The sequence below is a fragment of the Bos javanicus genome, chromosome 25 (genome assembly GCF_032452875.1).
Source record: "Bos javanicus breed banteng chromosome 25, ARS-OSU_banteng_1.0, whole genome shotgun sequence".
Taxonomy (NCBI): domain Eukaryota; kingdom Metazoa; phylum Chordata; class Mammalia; order Artiodactyla; family Bovidae; genus Bos; species Bos javanicus.
The window spans coordinates 10,395,371-10,416,759 of NC_083892.1; the positions used below are offsets into that span (position 1 = coordinate 10,395,371).

Here is a 21,389-nt window from a genome sequence, read left to right on the forward strand (position 1 = left end):
AAGTTGCTTGTAAAGCATGTTACAAAAGAAGGATGAAGGAAAATGATAGCAGAAGCAGATGAAGTCCAAAGAAACTTAAGACAGAGGCACAAGGAGAATGGGCGGGCGGCAGGAAAAATCGTCAGATTTTTATTCCCAGAGTGGGATGGTGGCAGGTGGAAAAAAATGTTAATTGTCTTCATGAACAATTCTATCTGGAAAACATGGAATATATTTGACTTTGGGAGTATAAACTGCAAGAAGTAAAGCCATCTGGGTTACTAGAGAAAGGCAGAAGCCAGGGAGACTGGCCACAGGGGGCGCCCCTCAGCAGTCCCCCCACAGGCAAGAGCCTTGTACGCTGAGCTGAGGGGAGCATGGGTTTAAAGGCTGGGCACACTGGTACGGGGGTTCGGGTCCTCACTCGACCTGTAAGTCACTGACGCCGTCAATGAAGTCGGAGAGAGAAAACACTGAAGAAAATAAACTCAGCGCTGGGACTGAGGAAGTAGCAATAAACAGAGCAGAAGCACAGGACTAAGCACAACACAGCTCAGAAGCTCAGAAACAGCTAAGTTGGGGCCAATCCACCAACAAGCAAACAAAATCAGGGAACAAAGACAACAATGGAAAACCCAGGCGCTCTGGGGCGGGAAGCCACCAGCTTCTCACTGTGACTTGACAAGAACTTCCAAGTCCATCTCATCAGCTAAAGGAGAAAAGCGTGTCACGTTGCTACTCTTGATAAATGCAACAAATGAACAGAGGATATTGCCCAATGGAACCTTAGCTTTTGAGAACATGGTCCCAGAGGAACACTTCTCCAGTACAGCAATTCTGCCATTTCATCCAAGAAGGAAAGCTAACAAGGCTGCGTCAAAGTCTAAGACTATAAACAGAATTTCTAGCTGTTAAATCCAAGAGCTCTGGGGCACAGGCTCCAGAAGGGGCTGAGGGGACTCGGTTTGCATATAAAACCACGTGCACTCTCCTAGAGACAGCGTCTATAGATTTCACCCAGTTCTCAAAGAAGTCTGTGATCTAGACAAGGTTAAGAACCACTGCGCTAATAGAAACGTGATTTTAAAATACTTACAAGTGATGTGTTGAAATGTCTATGTAAATACACACTTCCAGAGTGTACTAAGGATACCAGTTTCGCAAGATGCTTATTTGTGATAACCCCAAATCGTACTGTTCCTAGGTAATCTGAAACAGAAAATTTTCCTTTATTAAAAAGAAAAAGCCTATGCCTTAAAACAACCACAAAACCCAATGATCAAATCTTGACACACAAATTTCCCCGGAGCAAAGCTCGTTTTGGCCACCTAGCCTAGACCGAAAAGGAGGAGCCAAAGAAACCACCTCCTAAAACAGATCGCATGTCTCCTCCCGAGTACCTGCCTCTGACTAGGACCTGCGCTGTTTCAGTCCCTGTTCCCTACTCACGAGCCTCACCTGAGAGCCCAGGCACATGCTATTCTCTCCGTCTGGACATTTCCATGCCAGTTCCTTCTCATCATTCAGATCTCGGCTCCCACCCCACCTTCTGAGAAGGCTTCCTTGACCACCTGCTTCCAGGCAAAAACACTTGAAAGGATGGTCTGTAAGCGGACACCAAGGCTCCCTCCTGACTCAAGCCTTCTCTTTACTCTAAGCTTTACTCTAAGCTTTTAACAGCACTTACTAACATTTACATAATCCTACTGATTTATTTAGATTTTCTTTGGTCCAACTTCCTCTTAAAACCTTGTTTATTGCTGTTTACCCCAGCATCTACAGCAGCATCTGGGCATGTGTGTACTGATCTCTTGAGCAATAAATGTTAGTTACATGAATCAATCTAGCATATACAAGGAACTCATGTGAATTACTAAGAAAAATAAAACAGTTAAAAATGGGCAAATCACAGAAAAGGAAACGTAAGAGGCTAACTGTGCACTTAACCTCGCTATTTTGGAGGAAAGCAAATGAAAACACAATTGCCACTTTTCACCTTCAAAATGCCCCAGATCTGAGACATAGGAAATACCAGATATTGATGACCAGTAAAGAAATGAGTGCTCTGCTGCAAAGCTGGTGGAAAAGGCAGACTGGCAGCCACCTGGGAGAGCAACCCACTGTGCTGTCCACAATGGAACCCGGACACGGCCCACAGCCCCCGATCCACCTTTTGGTGCCCACACATGTGCCCTGAGAGTTACACCCAAGGGCAGTCACCAAGGAATTGCCTGCAGATGTTGAAAACAGTGGGGCAGGGCAATCTATACAGCCTGAACAGATTTTCTAAGACACATGTGAGTAAAAAAGCAAAGACACAGTGTACCTTTTATGTGGAAAAATCCCTCACACTTATAAAGTATGTTTTCTCCTACAGGCACATATGGTTACAAATGTACACAGAATCTGAAAGGATAATAAAAACTGTTTTGTGTTGGGGGTTGGAGATCAAAGGGGACTTGATCCTTATGTGTGAAGCATTCTTTTTCCCCCTAAGGAGTATATTTAATGTAATATTTGTGTGATTAAAAGTTGACTAAAACATGTAGTATTAAAAGAGGGTGGATAAAACGACATAGGAAAAGGTACATTTTTTCCTACCCTCTTTCTGCTTTACTAGCAGGTGTTGAGTAAAATATCAGTTAAACATTGTGTGCTACACTGTCGTTCAGTCATGTCTGACTCTTTGTGACGCCATGGACTGTAGTCTGCCAGGCTCCTCTATCCATGGAATTTTCCAGGCAAGAATACTGGAATTGAGTTGCCATTTCCTTCTCCAGGGGATCTTCCTGACCCAGGGATCAAACTCATGTCTCTTGTGTCTCCTGCACTGGCAGGTGGATTCTTTACCACTGCGCCACCTGGCAAGCTCTGACTCAAGTCTTATGAAAATAAGTCAAAATCACTTAAAGTGTCCTGTGCACAGAGACGTTCACTGCACCATTATTTACAGAACAACAAAAAAAACTTTTGATGTTACCAAGTGATATCTAAGTAAACACACGAAGCTTCTAGCTTACTTACACAAGCCCTCCTTCCAGCAGGGGTGGCCTCTTCCTCTCAGAGGAGGAGTCACTATTGAGGAAGAGGCGAGAGTGACTGTGTCCCTCACACCAGGCTGGACAATCTAACATAAACCTGATGAGTTGAAAATGGCACAGAACCAAAGAAACACAAGAAGAATAAGCCCAAAATGACAGGAAAGGCTTATATATAGGGTGGATGGCAAAGCACGGGGTGCGGTGGGCAATGGGAGCCAGAGAATGGGAGTGAGGCAGCCTAATCTTCCTCTCAGCACCAGACTTAGAACCACAGCAACGTTTCACAGCCTTCATGATCAAAACCTAGACTCATTACACCAGCCACCGAGTGGGGATCCAATGTGGAACACAAGCACTAACAGATAAACCTGCTGCTGCTGCTGAGTCGATTCAGTTGTGTCCGCCTCTGTGCGATCCCATAGATGGCAGCCCACCAGGCTCCCCCGTCCCTGGGATTCTCCAGGCAAGAACACTGGAGTGGGTTGCCATTTCCTTCTCCAAAGCATGAAAGTGAAAAGTGAAAGTGAAGTCGCTCAGTCGTGTCCGACTCTTCGAAACCCCGTGGACTGCAGCCTACCAGGCTCCCCCATGCCTGGGACTTTCAGGCAGGGGTACTGGAGTGGGGTGCCACTGCCTCCTCCGAGATAAACCTGACGGCACTGCAAACCTCAGCGAGGGGGTGGTGGTGGGTGAGGACAAAGAACTGAACCAGAGAAGAGCTGCAAACAGTATCTTGACTGGATACTGTCAAGACAGCGAGAGCCAGGCTTCTCGGGGAAGGAGAAAGAAGTTATATATGAAGAGAGGAAAGTTAGTAAACGCTGCAGTGTTAGACTGGAATCAGAGGAAATTAAAATAAACTTACAACTTTTAGTATAAACTTATGACTTAAGACACAGATAATAGATATAGAACAGAGGCATGCATGTGCGTAGGAATAAACACATATATGTCTGAGCTCTCTACCTGCTGAAAGGGCCTAGAAGTAATGACACTGAGTATCAAGAAGCCCCAGATCTGGGTTTCTAAATGTCATTCTCCAATAAAAAGAACCCGGGGCTTCTTGGAAAAGAAGCTGATCCCAGCGCTGGGGCAAAGGCAGTACAAGATGAGCCTGAAACATCTTGTTGAGTCAGGAAAGAAGTGCTCATAAAAAGAGGAAAATTTGTTCAAGGGACACAGGCACCAACCCAAGACACTAATGGCCAAAGCTGGAACAATCTGAGCAACAAAATAAACAATCAGTATTTTTCAAAAGTGTCCATGTTATGGAAAGTAAGAAAAGAGTGAGGAACTGTCAGAGGAGGAGACTAAGGAGAAAAAATAATTAGCTGCGATGCAGGATCCCAGACTGAATCCTGGAATAGAAAACAGACTTTACTGAAAACAATGGCAAAACTCAAATAAGGTCTGCGGTTTACAGACCTTCACACTGGACCAATGTTAATTTCTTAGTTTTGACAAAAGCACCACCACAAATGGTTAAATCATGTTAACACTGGGGGGAGCTAGGTGAAGGTAGAGCGTTAGGAAACTCCGGATCCATCCATCCGCGCAACATTTCTGCAGCTATAAAACTGGTTCAAATTTGAAATTAAAAAAAAAAAAATGGCATAACATATAATTTCAGATTCCAAAGCTGCTGGAAGAAAAAGCAGGACTCAGGAGGGGAAATGCACTAGTAGGAGAAAACACACCACCCTCCATCCAGCAGTAGGCTCAATATTGGCAGACCGCCACCGATAGAGAGAGGGGTGAAGGAGAAGCAGCCAGTAGGAAACTCATTTGAGAGTCCGCCAAAGTCACCAACATGATTTACTGGAGCAGACGAATCAGGAGTGACAGTCTAACTCAAAAGCTGAAAGGGGCCATTCAAAAACCAGCTTAGCTGCATTCATAAGAATCGACAGCCGCCTGCACGGGGCAGATTTTAACATGCCCAAACATACTACAATTTCAAAACTTTATTTTTCACACAGAAATGTATAAGAATCACACCTTTTAAAAGTTCCTTCAGATAGTGGAAATCTTGCTGGAAAAAGCAGTTTATCTGTGCAGTCTCCTGTGTATAAGGAGCACTTAAATTAGCAGGCGAAGTTCACAGTGTAAGAATGACACACGAAAATAACACTTCTCATCTCCATATCCAGAACATTCTGTCAGGCAGGGTTCCAGGGCTTTCTACAATAGGGGTCTTTGTCGATTATAAAACGAATAATTTTCTCCCAAAATGAATGAAGCTTTAATATTTTAACTGAGGATTCTGAATGTACTGAATAATAAAAAACAAATTCAGAACCATGCTCTTCCCTCCCCTACCAGTGGGTCCAACAATGGCATGATCCTATTCAATTAATAATAATAATAAAGTCTTAATAAATTCTGTTAGCCAGGTAACCAGCTGACTACAGTCTATGAGCCATCCAGGGAAAGGTGTCAGAAAGACTACTGCAACATGCATGACATCCTGAAAGAACATCTGGGTGAAAGCAGGAGTTACTGAGCAGTTTCTGTAGCTGGTCACACAGACATCAAGATGACCACAGCAAGAAGACTGGCTTGTCTACTGTCTGCTACAAATAGCTTGTCTATCGTCTGAGTCCTTGGTCTGGTCTCCCTTAGCTACATGGCAACCTACTGGGCACACAGCCACCGCTAGGCTCCCCATGGGACTAGGGATGAGTGGACAATACAGCACGGCGCTTCGCTGTTTGCGTGCTTTGAGGAACAAACAGCCTTGCTTTGACCCATGAAGCCTTGCCTACTTCCAGCACTTACTGCAGGTTTACCCCTTGCTACCTTTCATGAGCTTGGGGTTCTTTTCCGTCACTCACAGTGCTCCACTCCTGCTTCCCTTACCCCTCTGGGTGGAGCTTTCATTGACCTTCCACACACCACTTCACCGTTTACCTCCTGGCAACCACCAAGGACACATCGAAAATGGAAAGACCTGAAATGCCATCTGGTTTCCACTTAAACTCATCTGGCTCACTTGTGATCTTTCTGGTATGCTTCAGGGGGTTTTGTTTTTGGTCACTGCATAATGTTTTAATATCAGACTACTTTTATTGCTTAAAACCACTGCTTTAAATTCAATTTTTAACATTAAAACTTCAGTTTGGTATTAAGGTAAACTGCATACATTCTGCGGAGAAGGCAATGGCACCCCACTCCAGCACTCTTGCCTGGAAAAATCCCATGGATGGAGGAGACTGGTGGGCCGCAGTCCAAGGGGTCGCTAAGAGTCGGACAAGACTCAGCGACTTCACTTTCACTTTTCACTTTCATGCATTGGAGAAGGAAATGGCAACCCACTCCAGTGTTCTTGCCTGGAGAATCCCAGGGGCGGCACAGCCTGGTGGGCTGCCATCTCTGGGGTCGCACAGAGTCGGACATGACTGAAGCGACTTAGCAGCAGCAGCAGCATACATTCTGAGGCAAGACCTCAGTGAGGCAAAATATTAAAATTCTCAAACATTCCAGAAAAGAACAAAAATTAGCTCCTTTTGTTAGCAAAAGGTTTTTTGTTTCCCTTTTTATTGAAGTATGGTTGATTTATAATCTAGTATGAGTTTCAGGTGTACAGCAAAATGACTCAATTTTATTATATTTTTTCAGATTTTCCATTAATAGATGTTTAACTGCTTTCAAATTAGTAATAAGTCTTGCCAGAAGCAAAGCTACACAATTCACACTCACCAACTAACAGACTACCAGGAGGACACTGAAGCATCAGCTCAAGGAGGTGCCTACAGGAGACTCAGGATCTTAGGATATAATTGCTTTTTCCCAGGACACCGGGATAATGAGGCCTAGGTCCTAAGTGCACGGTCCTAGGTGGTAGCCACTCACCACATGTGGCTAGTGAGCACTTGAAACATGAGCAACTGGGGGACTAAATTTTTTACTTTATTTGACTTTTAATTTGAAAGTGATACTCAACTCAGTTACAAGGAAACATTCAAAAGATGAGTTTGTAACCTTAAACTAATATCATATTATAAATAAACTATATTTCAATAAAAATAAATACACAAAATGAAACAATATAAAACTGTTTGGTATGTAAAACACTTTTTCAGCTGTAAATTGTATGAAAGTGCTGTTACATATAAAAGACTTGGTTAAAAAATGTAAAATATCTCAACAGTTTTTATGCTGATTACATGTTGAAATGCTAATAATTGGGGTACACTGGGTTAAATAAAATAAATTATTCAATTGATTTCACCTATTTCTTCTTCAATTTTAAGGCAGCCACTAGAAAATTTTAAAATATCTCTGTGGTTCATGTTAAAGTTCTACTGAACTATGCCGAGGTGACCATGACGAAAAAGCAAGATTCATGTAACTCAGGAAGAAGATTAGCCTCAGATAAGTCCAGCAGCCAGTAATCCTTAATAATGGACAGTTATCTGGGAAGGACACATAAGACAAAGATGTTTTCCATGAAAACCTCTCTAAATAGCAGAGAATGGTTACTTTAAGAATGTGTCCCACTCTCTCCTTCAGAAAGGAAAAGGTGGGGCTCTAGACCTTGTGACTCTGGGTACAAATGGCCGAGCTTCTGAAATTCTCTCTCAGAGGGCTACATTAAACAGTATTTGGTGTCCTACAAAGTGAGGTACCCAAGGATACACTGAAAGAATGAGCAGACATGCTGGAACTGAATAGGCCATCTGCTCTCCAGGAGGCTTCTGCGTGAGCTAATCTCTCAGGGCTCTCAGGGCAAACTGGAACAGCAGGTTGAGAAAAAGACTGATACAGAATACTACTAACTAATAAACCACGATATTCTTCAAAACTGACCGAGTACCACTGGATTAAGTCACGTAGATTTTAACCTACATGGCTAAGAAGTTATTTACTCCCTGGGAAAATTTCTCTCAATTCTTTACTCTGGGAAGTGGTCACATTCCCAAAGGCAAAACCTGTATTGTGGTCCCTTCCAGGCCGCCAACAATTCTCACTTTACTCTCTACTCTGACGTTTTTATTAACTTCTGCTTTCCCACTCTTCTTTACAAGCTTTTGGACAAGGAAGAAAAAGGAAGACGGCAAGACTGTATTAACAGGGATAACAACAGCCCCTCCAAGGTTACTTAGGGTTTCCACTGTAGTGACTCGGCATCAGCCACCGGATGATGACTTCATGCACTTCCAATGCTACATGCATTCATCAGAATAAAAAAATTTGCGAAGAAATGCAACTGTATAGAAATGTTTGTCTTCAGCACATGAACTATAGCTATGGCTGGCATTTTTCCACAGAAATGTGACTCAGAGATTTATTACATTGTCAATTTCTTTTTTTTTGGCTGTGCGGCATGGCTTACTGGATCTCAGTTCCCCAACCAGGGACTGAACCCAGCCCACGACAATGAAAGCACAGAATCCTGACATCAGGCAACTCCCCCAAAATCCTAAGCACAAAACAATTATGTAGAAAAAAGTCTGGCATTTGGGCACCACAGACACACTATGCATGTTCTGGTGCTTGCCAAAATACTGCTAAACTCCAAGTAAACATATAACTTCTTAGCAGTGATTTTCCTTCTACTTGTGAGTTAGGAAGGAGAGAAAGAAAAACATCATTCCAAATTCATCATTTGCGGGGAACATAAACTATAGAGCTAAACAGGCACTGTCCTATACACTAACACGACTGTAAACACCCTCACACCATTGTTCTCATTTAGTCAGAGCATAACATTAAAATGATACATCTTTTTATCATGTATGTAAAATACATACATCTCTTGTATGTATTTCAATTAAGTTCCTCTTTAAAAAAAAAGCCTCAGGGAGGGAAAGACTTCACTAAAGAAACATTATCTCCTTAGAAATTCCTCCTCTATCCCCTCTTACACTGCACTTACGGTCTAGCATTGGTGTCATTCATATATATATATATATTTTTTTTTTTTTTAAATCATGCTTTACAAAAATAAAAACAATTCTTAGCTACCAGGTCTAAAAAAAAAAACAGGCCACGGGCCAGAGCATTTTCAAGCTGAAGTCTCCTTTAGAGGCAACTAGGGCAAAGCTCCCTTACGCCGCAGGTGGGGAACCTAAAGAGTAAGCCGTGGTCACACTGGACACCTGCCACTGACACAACTGGGCAGGAGAGCGAGTCCCCGACTACAGGTAAGAAGATGCCACTAACGCCCAGGAGAAACCAGAAAACAATGTTGGTTGCTAAGTGGGAGACACAGCCAAGCAGTGCAACAGGAGTTCCAAGGAAGGAGCCGGTGGATGGAAATCTCCACTCTATGTCTACAGAGCGCCAGATGTCACGCTGACTGGGCAATATCTACAACTCCCACAGGACTTCGGCTAGGCCCTGAAAAAGACAGACACTAACTAGGGCGAGGCTCTGCATTTTACGTAGGATCATGAGCAAAGCCTTGGAGGTGAGAATCACTACCTCCTCATCCCAGGAGAGCAGAGGCAGATGGAGTGATGTGGTTGCGGTTCCTATCACATTCCTCACGTACTGGACATGACTATATTAAGTCACTGTTATTGCTGTAACAAATTACCCACTAATTTAGTAGCTTTAAAAAATACCTTACAGTTTGGAGGCTGCAGTCTAAAACGGGCCTCATTGGGCTAAAATCAAGGTGTCGGCAGGGAGTGTTCCTTCCAGAGGTTGCAGGGGAGAATCCATGTCCTTGCCTTTCCTACCTTTCAGAGGCTACTTGCATTCCTTGGTTTGTGGCCCCTTCCGTCTTCAAAACCAGCAATGGCCAGACAAGTCCTTCTCTCACTGGATCACTCTGACACTGTTCTTTGCCTCTCAATTCCACTTTTAAATCCACATGCAACCTCCATTTCCTCTTGTCATGCAATGTAATATATTCACAGGTCCTGGGGTTAGAATGTGGACATCTCTGAGGAGCCACTGTTCTGCTTCACAGTGACCTGGGGTCTGTGAGGTCAGTGAATGAGGCCTCCAAGCCTCAGTCTCCTCAGCTGAGATAGTTAACACTGAGAAGGTAACATTCTACTTCAAAGAGTGGCAGTGAAGATTGGATCTTCCGGGTAAAGTGCTCTGTTCAGCATCAACTTATCGTGCTCAATGTTACATAACAAGCAGTCAAGTGGAGGGCAGAGCTGGGTTTGTCTGAACCGAATGGCTTTACTATAAGTGTGTGACTTTATTATAGAAGGTGATCCCTGAGAGGTTTTCATGATTTTAATGTTTTGGGTTCTTTGCCTAGGAGTCTTATTTCAGCTTAAAACAAAAACAAAAACCCCACCAAAAAACCCCCAACAACCCTGAAAAAAATAGGATCAAAAATCAAATCACACACAGACAGGGACTTCCTGGCGGGCCAGAGGTTAAGAATCCATGCTTCCACTGCAGGGGCACAGGTTCCATCTCTGGTCTGGGAACTGGGATCCCACATGCCGCACAGCGTGGCCAAAGAGAAAATCCCCAAAACACAACAACAAAAACACATATACATACACACTCATAAAACAGGTAAACTTCAAAAAGGTAGAAAATACCACAAAACAATTAGAAAGTAAAGACAGTGAAATTTTTCAAACACACGGGTCCAAGGAATCAGAGTATCTACAAGTGACCACTAACCTTGATTCTGAGCTCTCCGCACACTTTTTGCTTCTCTCAGCACCACCTGTCTTCCGCTCTCTTGTTCCTCATCCTCACTCTCTTGTTCCTGACTCCTCATCCTCCTGGGAAACCTGGCCCACCTCCAGTCTTCCCTGACTTGACCCGCACGCCCCCACACCTCCGTGCTCCGACACAGCCTGTCACAGATGTGTTACTGCACTCGCTCTGTGGACAAGCCCACCTGAGGGCCACCCTATGGGGGCACTATGGATGGTAAGAAGTGTTACTCTTTTTCACAGCTGGAGTACAAAGTGGACCCTCCAAAGTTCGCTGAATTAATGTCATGCTTCTGAATCTAACTCAAGAACAGTAATGTCTGGTTTTGGGCTTAGTGCTTATCTAGCAGGGAGTTGGTGATGGACACGGAGGCCTGGCCTGCTGCAGTCCATGGGGTCACAAAGAGTCGGACATGACTGAGAGACTGAACTGAACTGAGCAGCACTTACAAGGCTGAGGAAATGTCATAATGGGAATAAAAGCATTTCCTATGAAAAATGATCATATCCTTGCTAAAATAATAGCAACATAATTAAAAGTCATTTTTAAATGCGAATAAAGACATATGGACTTCCTAATATGTTTACTCTAATGTATATTAATCAGTACCCAGAGGGCCTCAGATCACCAGCAGTTAGAAAAAGATTTCTCTCTGCAAGTGAGTATAGTGACAACAATACTCACTAATCAGAACTCATTAATACTCAATAATCTCAACAAAAAGATTATCTGAGAAAACCAACTGATCAAGAACCTGTTTCATTCATGGAGAACTGTTAAATCCAATGCCTGGTCCAAAGTTCCAAGAGTTAGACCCAGGAACCTGAGGAAATACAGTAATCTCAGAGTCAACCTTGCCTAAGAAGTCAGTCCCTTGCTTTTTGGGTTTTTTTTTTTTAATGGTTGTTGGCCTTTTAAAAAATATTTATTTATTTGTGTGTTTCTTAGTTATGGCATGTGAACTCTTAGTTGCAGCCATGTGGGATCTAGTTTTCTAACCATAGATCAAACCTGGGCCCCCTGTGTTGGAAGTGCAGAGTCTTAGCCACTGGACTGCCAGGGAAGTCCCAGCTCCCTGTTTTTTCAATGACTTTAAGAATGTCACTTACAGGATAAGAAAATCCTACCTTTCAGATCTCTTGATGTTGTATAAAGTTTCATAATTTAACAGAAAAGTGCTCCAAAAAAGCTTTATTCATGAAGGGACCTTTTTGTGTCCTGACGGGATTGTCCCAGCAAATAGCAGCACCACAAATCGCCACCTGGTGGAGGAGAGGGACCCTACACTGAATTACTTCCTCTAATCAATTTCTATTTTAAAAAATTCGCTGCAAGGGTTATTTTCCAAAAGTGTTCCTTAGAAGACTAATGTCACAAAGTCTGCTGTCAACTACACTCAGGAATTCCTAAAGGTGAAAGAAGGGAGTGGGTCTTTAGTTAACAGTTCAGTGTATTTTGAGGATGACATTTAAATGTCGTGTGTGTGTGTGTGACTCAGTCATGTCCAGCTCTTTACGACCCCATGGACTATAGCCTGCCAGGCTCCTCTGTCCATGGGATTCTCCAGGAAAGAATACTGGAGTGGGCTGCCATTTACTTCTCCAAAATATCATGTGTATTTCAATTCAATCCATTAGGATTCTAGTGTCAGGAGACAGTGAGAAGCCAAGCATGAGCCAGGCTAGGCCTCCGTCCAGCCCAGGGTGAGTGACTCCTGCAACTCTGGTCTAGGGAACCTGAAAGGACAGACATAAGGGGACATGGAGGAGGTGGGCAGGAGATCCAAAGTGACAACATCCCACTGAGAAGATCACTCCCTCGGCAATCTCAAGGTAACGTGCTCTTTACAACTTACTCATTCAAACTTTTAGCTAAACTCTAAGAACTGCAAGAGCCCAATGACGAAACCTTGGCCTCAAGGCACTCAGTAAATACTGTCTGAACAAACTAGCTCACATTCCTGTGGGACAGAGATGCAGTCAGTTCCATGGGGAGAACACCATGTCTCACCTTCACCCCTTGGTGTCCACAGGGAACCGGTTCCAGCCCCGGCCCCAACTCCTCTTGAATACCAAAATCCAGGGATGCTCAGTCCCCCGTGCAAAACGGCACAGCATTTGCATGTAACCTACACGCATCCTCTGGTATACTTTAGATCACCTCTAGATTACTTGTAACACCTAATACAGTGTAAATGCTCAAAAAATAGTTGTAGATACAATGTAATGCTATGTCAGTTAGTTGGCAGATGTGTGACAAATTCAATTTTTGCTTTGGGGAACTTCCTAGAATTTTCCTAATATTTTCAACCCAGGGTTGGCTGAATCCACAGGTGGTCACAGAAGGCTAACTACACAAAAAGCAGCAAGGATGGAGAGCTCAGGGAAAGGGAAGAGGAAGACCTGCTGGCTGGTCTAGGTGCAGAACACCTGGTGTAGTCGCCTGTAAGAATCCAGACCCAGAACTTGCTTCAGGCGCTTCCAGTCGGTGGCTTTCCCATTAAACTACTACAGACTTTCAGACTATAACTGTATTCACACACAACATAATTCACACACGATGTGGCCTTGTAAAACAAGCACTTACCCTCTCACCCCCGCTCTCTCCCATTTTACGGCAGAGAAACTCAAACACAGAAAAGGTGCGTGTTTTGTCTAAGTTTATGGACCCTGCCGGGCAGACAAAGGCTAAGGACCAGACAGCAGCCCCTACGACCCCGCTTTCCCCTCAGGAAGCACTGCATCCCTTCTGAAGGTCAAATGGACGAAATTCCTTGCAAACTTTCTCTTTTAAAAAGGGCACTGAATCATAGCAGACTATAACAACATTTTACCATAACACATCTTTACAGTAAATAAACAAGCATAAGACAGAAAAAAATCAAGTAGGCACCCTAAAGATATCAACCCCTCCAGCAAGTTTTCTTTAGGCAAAAGAAGAAAGAGCCTGTCTGCCAAGATCAAGGTGAAAAGGCTTAAAGAGGAAAGGCTTGGCAGTCTAGAAAGAGAGGAAAAGTACAAGGGACCAGCATCCCCAGGATCTGGAAACACACCCAGAATGCCAGCCCGCAGTTAATCATTCAGCACTTTGCAAGGATTAATCAGAAATGAGGGTGTGTAAGACCTGTGGGGCTTCACAGGTGGTGCAGTGGTGAAGAACCCGCCCGCCAATGCAGGAGACACTAGAGATATGCGTTCGATCCTGGATCAGGAAAACCCCCTGAAGGAGGGAATGGCAACCCACTCCAATATTCTTGCATGGAAAATCCCATAGACGTAGGAGCCTGGTCAGACATGACTGAGTATGCATGCATGCCAAGACCATTTACAAAAAACTGAAAGGGAGGTTTGAATAAATGAATAATGATGCTGTGAGCCTAGAAAGGGAAGCTAAATTTTATGAAAATGTCAATTACCTCTAAGTCAACATAAACACTTAATAAAATTACCAGTCCAATGCATAGATGGATATAAAAGAACATTTCATAAAACACAAGAACTAAAAGAAGCAGAGTCCAGACTTCACCAAGTACTCACTTACAGAGCAAGAAATGAAATTATATTTACTCATACAAAAAGAGGTTTCTAGACCAAGAAAAAACACAGAAAATAGACCCAATTACACATAAGAAAATATTTTTTGGTTAAGCAGGCATCATCAAGATGAAGGATAAAGGAAGTATTACTCTGTAAATAGAGCTAACTGATTAGTCAGTAAGAAGTGAGGAAAATCAACTGTGCTCTGTATTTTAAGCCAAGGTAAACCCAGGCAGCATAAAGTGCTAAATAATTTTAAAATCCAAAGAGAAGAAAGTGAACTAATTAGTGATCAGATTTTTAAAAAAATAAACAGATCAAGAAAAAGAACCACAGATTTAACTACATGAAAATACAGAACTGCTATATAAAGGAAAAAAAAGATAAAAGTAAAATGGCTAGAAAATAATGGACAGAAATATAACAAAGGGCTACCGCCCACAACCATCTAACAGCAGGGCCAACATAAACTGACAAACTGGCACCTGGATGGAGACCAACAGGCAGAGGACACAGGGGACTGAGATGGCCTCTCGCAGCAGCCCACCCCCAACACCAGGCAGAGTGCTTCATACACGGCACATTCTCAAAATATTTGTAGACCAATGGCAAGCTAAACAAACGTTAGAGAGTGTCCTGGCTATTTCTAAGGCAATTAAAAAAAAAAAAAAAACCATAAGGCAATGGAAAGACATGTGCATTTTATATACGCCCGTGGCCTGGTGAACCAGGACATCTGCTTTCTACCACAACAGTCTAAACACTTCATCAGTTAAGCTCTCTATAACCAAATGTTAAACGGGTCAAATGTTCCTCAGGCCTCAATTTGTGTACATGACAGAAACGCAACAATGACCTAGAATTTACATTTCAAACTGTCCTGTTAAAAAAAAAAAAGCCTGCATACTGAGCACCGGCTATTAATAGTAAGTAAAATTCCATTTGACCTCAGTGTAGGAGAAAGCAAAGGTGAAAAACACCCAGGGGCCCAAGGAAGGTTTACTTCAGTAATCCTTCACAGTACACAGTTCACAGAAAGTCAGCCTTCCAAATTTGTGTTCTTCTTCTAAAAATGGCTCATTAAAGCTTAAGTGGGAGCTCAGCCACAAAAATGGAGTGAAAAATTATTAAATACAATCAACTCAGTTCTTGCAAAGTCCATAAGCAACAGGATTTTACAAGACCCAACTAGAGAGGGAAGAAATACAGTAAATTTTCTGAGCTAGATTTATTCCGAGAAGAAATTTGATATAATCATTTGTCAAAATTAGTCATATGATCAAAAGATTTGTTTTGTACCTTCAGGTAGTCTTAACCCATTTGTTACCCTCCTTGCTTAAAAAAGGAACAAAAAAAAACATTGAAAAAACTTTTATTAAGTCAACTACATTTAAAAAAAAAGGGAATAAAGACTACTACCTTATATTTGGAAAGATTTTTTCCAAAAGAAGCAATGTTTTGGAAACCTCTGAATGAAAAGGTAATTTAAGATGAAACATTAACACACATTGTAAGTTAGCTGGATAACAACACACCCTTTCAAATCTTGAAACAGCTTCTCTAACTCAAGAACTTGAATGCTGCCATTATTCTAGTGACTAACTCTAGGCTACCCTTTTATACATCATCTTCAAAGGACTTTATTTAGTTTTCTAAGAGGATTTTTGAACATCTGCTTAAGCTTATTTAAGTTGGCAGTATTTTGTCTTCAAAATTCAAACTCTGACTCATGAGCCTCCTTAGTCACCTGAAGCTGTGCAGCCCAGTCTTAAAGGGGACAGAAGAGACACCTAATGTGACAGGTTGAGTTCCTCTCCCAATGTCCCCTGCGTGAAAAGCATGCACACAGTAGATTCTCTATGCATAAAACCTTAAGACAATGTACACACTAAAATGGCCAATAATATAACTGTTTGATGTATTAATAGTATGCTATCATACTATCCCCCCAAATACTGATGCAATGTAATACCCAGTAACAGGAGGATGGCTGAAAGATCAGTGTGATCCCTCATCTGGCAAACAGTGACTGAGCCCCTGCTATGTGCCAGATGCTGCAGAAAGAACACCGAGCTGAAGACACACGGTCCCCACCCTCAGAACCTCCCAGTCCCAGGAAAACGACAGACAGTAAACAAATCATCTCACAAGTAGACACATCATATCAACTAGGCTGAGTGCTATGAAAGAAAACAACAAACCTCTCCCCAGCGTGGGAGACTGAGGAGGTGGGTGCTATTTGAGGGGAATCTGGAGGATAAACAGGGGTTTAAAAGGTGGAGAGCTGGGCCCTGGGCCCTGGGCACAGGAGGACACATTTCAGGCAGAAGGGCTGGCACAGCGGCCCCCATGTGAGGAAGGAGGGTGGAGACTGGGTACCAGGTAAGTGCCCACTGGTCTCGTCCAGGGGTGGGAAGAGGCTTGGACCACAGCTTGTAATGAGATGAACAGCAGATCAAAGTATCTAACAGAGAGCTGATTTAAGGCCACAGCTGATACAGAGAAAGAAAATGGAGCAACGTGAAAAAACGGGCAGGATACAATGTTTAACTTACAAAGCAGGGCTTCAAATAAGATATGATTCAGCTAAGTAGAAAAACATGTATATATGGATCTGAGAGTAGTGAAGCTGGCCATAGGCTGATGCTGTAACATGACATGACTTTCATACAACCTACAACCACTAAAAACTGTTATCAAAACGTCCAACTCCACACAAAAGGAGAGAATATAAGAAAATGTAAAGTGCAAAATACAACACTGTAGACACTGTGTGATCAAGCTACATTAAAAAAAAAGTCTCTAAACATTTAAGAGACTGTCCTTGAAACAGCAAACAATTCTGTCAATAGAACATAAACAATGTAATACAAATACAGAGAAAAAGAATCAAGAGAACTAAAATGTATAAATCACAAAGATAACCTATGCAAAAGTAGGTATCAGTATACATACATTTTGGATAAAGCACTAATGTGTTAATATGAATCCTGTTTACCTTTCTTTAATGAATGCAGTGCTGAGGTGAAGAAGGTCAAATAACCGGGTGGCTGGGGTGAGCCACTGAATTCAAAGTACCCGAGAACTCCAGGCTGTAGAACAAGAGCAGAATTAGGTGACTGGGTATCGTTGGTCACTGCATAAAGAGAAATATTTCAAAACAAGAAAGACATGCCATTACAACTTCACATTTGCAACCTGCTGCATTCCCGTTTTTAAAAATCTAACAGAAGCCCATGAAAAAAGTTGCCGGTTAGCACTGACCCTTTCCCTCCATTTAGACAACAGGCAGGGTAAGGGATCGAGTTGAGCTGCAGCAGCTTTTACAGGGGCAGTTAGCTCAGAGCTGAAACGTCCTAGGCAGGCCTCTCACCCTCTGTGGGCAGTTCTCCTATGCCCCTGGTTTGAAACCTCACCATCAAGTCCAAGTACTCATTTGCCTTTGTTTGGCAATTCTAGGCAAACCCGTTCAATGATCTGTAACCTTTCTTACATTTCTTCCTCCCCTCACTCCAAACACACCTTCACGCTCATTGGAAATCAGGCTACCCCTCAGTGGCTCCACTGGTGCTCAAGGTCATCCTTCTAGGAGCTCCTTCCTCTCCCCTCAGAGCCCAGCATTCCTCATGGGCAACGCTCCTCTCTTGTCAGGTCAGTCTGTGGAGAGCTCTCTCGGTCCTCCACCCCAGCTTCCACCTGCTCATTCCATTTCTCTAAGCTTACAACCGCGCGCCCCTCCATTCTGCCAAACCAATTAACTGTGTTCCACCAGACCACATTCTGCTTTCACGTTCAGAATAATTTCTTCCTTCTCAGAAGGCCCCGCGGGCACCATTCTGTCTGACTTTGTTCTGTAACTAAATGTTTCTGAAGCCCAACTGTGAGATCCTTGAGCAACGAGTGCTGGCTGGGAGTCAGGAGCCCTAAGCTCAAGTCTGACAGCTCAGTGATCTTGGGTGAACCCTTCAATGTGAAGCTCAGCTTTCTTAACTAAGGGGACCATTCATCCTGGGGTTACTGAGAAGAATGGGCTTGATGAACATAAAGCACTAGGCAGAGGTTAAGGAGGCCTTTCTAGCCCTAAAACACAACACTGTTTTTAATAAATAATTTTGGAGCTGATGTGATCATTGGGACAAAGACCTAAATAGTAAAATAGAAATTTACCCTGTTGGTAAAGTTTAAAATCAGTATGTTGTACAAAAAAGGACATTTCTGATCTATAATGGAACATACTATCTTTCAAATCTAAAGCACTTGTTTAGTCTAATAAGATTTTATTTTAAATAAATTAACTGCTTTTCATTCTGGTAGAGACTGAGATAGTCAATGTTTAATATAAAAAAAAAATCCAACAAATACCTAATTTCCCAAACAACTGAGGAAATAAGAAAGTAACAGGATTTTTTTTTTTTTTGCTAAATTTCTTCAAATGTTTTCAACAAGCCAATCCAGAACTGGCTCAAAGTAGAATAATACACTGTTTGGGTTCCTAATGTTTTAAACCAACCTATGACGGAAAAACATCTATTTCTGCTTTATTGACTATGCCAAAGCCTTTGACTGTGTGGATCACGATAAACTGTGGAAAATTCTTCAAGAGATGGGAATACCAGACCACGTGACCTGCCTCTTGAGAAATTTGTATGCAGGTCAGGAAGTAACAGTTAGAAATGGACATGGAACAACAAACTGGTTCCAAACAGGAAAAGGAGTTCGTCAAGGCTGTATATTGTCACCCTGTTTATTTAACTTATATGCAGAGTACATCATGAGAAACGCTGGACTGGAAGAAACACAAGCTGGAATCAAGATTGCTGGGAGAAATTTCAATAACCTCAGATATGCAGATGACACCACCCTTATGGCAGAAAGTGAAGAGGAACTCAAAAGCCTCTTGATGAAAGTGAAAGTGGAGAGTGAAAAAGTTGGCTTAAAGCTCAACATTCAGAAAACGAAGATCATGGCATCCGGTCCCATCAGTTCATGGGAAATAGATGGGAAAACAGTGGGAACAGTGTCAGACTTTATTTTTCTGGGCTCCAAAATCACTGCAGATGGTGACTGCAGCCATGAAATTAAAAGACGCTTACTCCTTGGAAGGAAAGTTATGACCAACCTAGATAGCATATTCAAAAGCAGAGACATTACTTTGCCAACAAAGGTTCGTCTAGTCAAGGCTATGGTTTTTCCTGTGGTCATGTATGAATGTGAGGGTTGGACTGTGAAGAAGGCTGAGCGCCGAAGAATTGATGTTTTTGAACTGTGGTGTTGGAGAAGACTCTTGAGAGTCCCTTGGACTGCAAGGAGATCCAACCAGTCCATTCTGAAGGAGATCAGCCCTGGGATTTCTTTGGAAGGAATGATGCTAAAGCTGAAACTCCAGTACTTTGGCCACCTCATGCGAAGAGTTGACTCATTGGAAAAGACTCTGATGCTGGGAGGGATTGGGGGCAGGAGGAGAAGGGGACGACAGAGGATGAGATGGCTGGATGGCATCACTGACTCGATGGACGTGAGTCTCAGTGAACTCCGGGAGTTGGTGATGGACAGGGAGGCCTGGCGTGCTGCGATTCATGGGGCTGCAAAGAGTCGGACATGACTGAGCGACTGAACTGATCTGACGACGGTGTACCAGCCTTTATACCAGGAACAAAGGAAAACAAGACCTTCAGGAATTTCAGTCAAGTTAATACTGGGTAATACAAGATAAAATGAAAAGTGATGGAAAGAAAATACACCCATTTAAATTTCTTTCACTCTCCTAAATCAAAACCAATTGGAATAAACTCATTCTAAATATTAAGAAAGGTTTCATGGCCAAAAACTATATGAAGTGAGCTTCCAACTCTCTTCTCCCGTGATAGGAGAAGACATATGGTCCATAAACAAGCATCTGTTTACATGCAGGTATGTAATTACATGTGTGTTTATGTAAACACACCTCAATGGAAATAAAAACTACCTGAATTCTATGTCTTCATGAGAAATGCAGATTAAACCTTTAAAAACGAATAAAGGCTAAACCATTCGCAGGGGTCCTCTGCAGGCCTTTCAACAGCGTAAGGGTTTATCCCTGTTGATGGCACCACTGCTGTGGTTTCCCAAGGGGCTACACAGCTTGAATGAAGGAGCCTCTATTCTCAGACCTGGTACTGAAATTTCCAAAAAAATTCCACAAACAATACAAAAAACCCACAGGTAAAATTATTTTTACTTTTTACTGCCAAAAATATGAATATCATAAAATTCAACAACTATATGAAAGGATTAACAGTTGCATAAATCATAAAATATGATCTATTTTAAAGAAACAGGCAACGTCTATCTATTTTAGGTACTATTTTTCAAATATTCATAGTAGTGTGACAGTCTGTATTAAATTTTGAAAAGTGGCATGTTTCAGAATGTCACTTAAAACATTTCAAAATAATAAAAAGGAAATAAAGTGACAATTATCTGTTTATTTTTATTGCAAATTACCATTTAAAAGTTATTAAACTGGCTCTAGTTATGCTTCAGGTAAAATAAATTTCACAAGCATTTCCCCAAAGTTTCAATGTCTCTCCAACCAAAGCTGTTATCTGAGAAATCATTATATATTTCAGTTTCCTCCACAGTTCTTAAATCTGCAAAAAGGGAAGTTTGGGGAACAAAACACATGCCTATCCACATACACGATCGTGCCAGGTCTACAGCCCTTGTTTGCTGGGCTGTGTATCAACCCAGGGGCTGGTTCAAAGCAGACAGTGGGGCCCCTGCCTCATATACTTTTGAGGCTCTCTTTCAGATGAGCAGGCCAAGCAGGTGGGGCAGCCTGACCCTGGGCTGAGGTTGGGGTGGAAGCCTGCTGGCATGCACGCTATCGCTCCTCACTCTGATGCCCACCAGTGTCTAAAGGTGGTCCCACCCTAGGGTCCAGCCACAGCATTTCCATCAGTGCGCTCTGATGCCAGGATGGCTGCCCGCAGGAACCTAGCTGCTAGTATTCCCCTTTCCTTCGTCTGCCCACCTCATCAAAGGTGTAATCAGGACACACCGCAGTCTCAAGACACCTCTGTGCCCTCGACTCCCACCACTCTCCCCTTGGCTCTAGTCACTGCCCCGCCAAATCCAATTCCTCCCTCAGGACCTCTGCACTCACTGTTCCTGCCTCCTGGAGCATTTTCCCCAAATTTCCTCAGGGATGGATCAC

General features: G+C 42.7%; 1 protein-coding gene across 3 annotated transcripts in view; it reads right to left on the bottom strand.

Moving 5' to 3' along the window:
- Positions 1-21,389, bottom strand: part of TXNDC11 (thioredoxin domain containing 11) — a 60,394-nt gene that overhangs the window by 16,345 nt on the left and 22,660 nt on the right. For all 3 annotated transcript variants that reach the window (XM_061402534.1, XM_061402533.1, XM_061402535.1), the window contains 2 exons: positions 17,193-17,286; positions 1,076-1,188 (listed from right to left, as the gene is read on the bottom strand). In XM_061402534.1, coding sequence (XP_061258518.1) covers positions 1,076-1,188; positions 17,193-17,286 — 207 coding nt within the window. The remainder of the gene's footprint in view (positions 1-1,075; positions 1,189-17,192; positions 17,287-21,389) is intronic.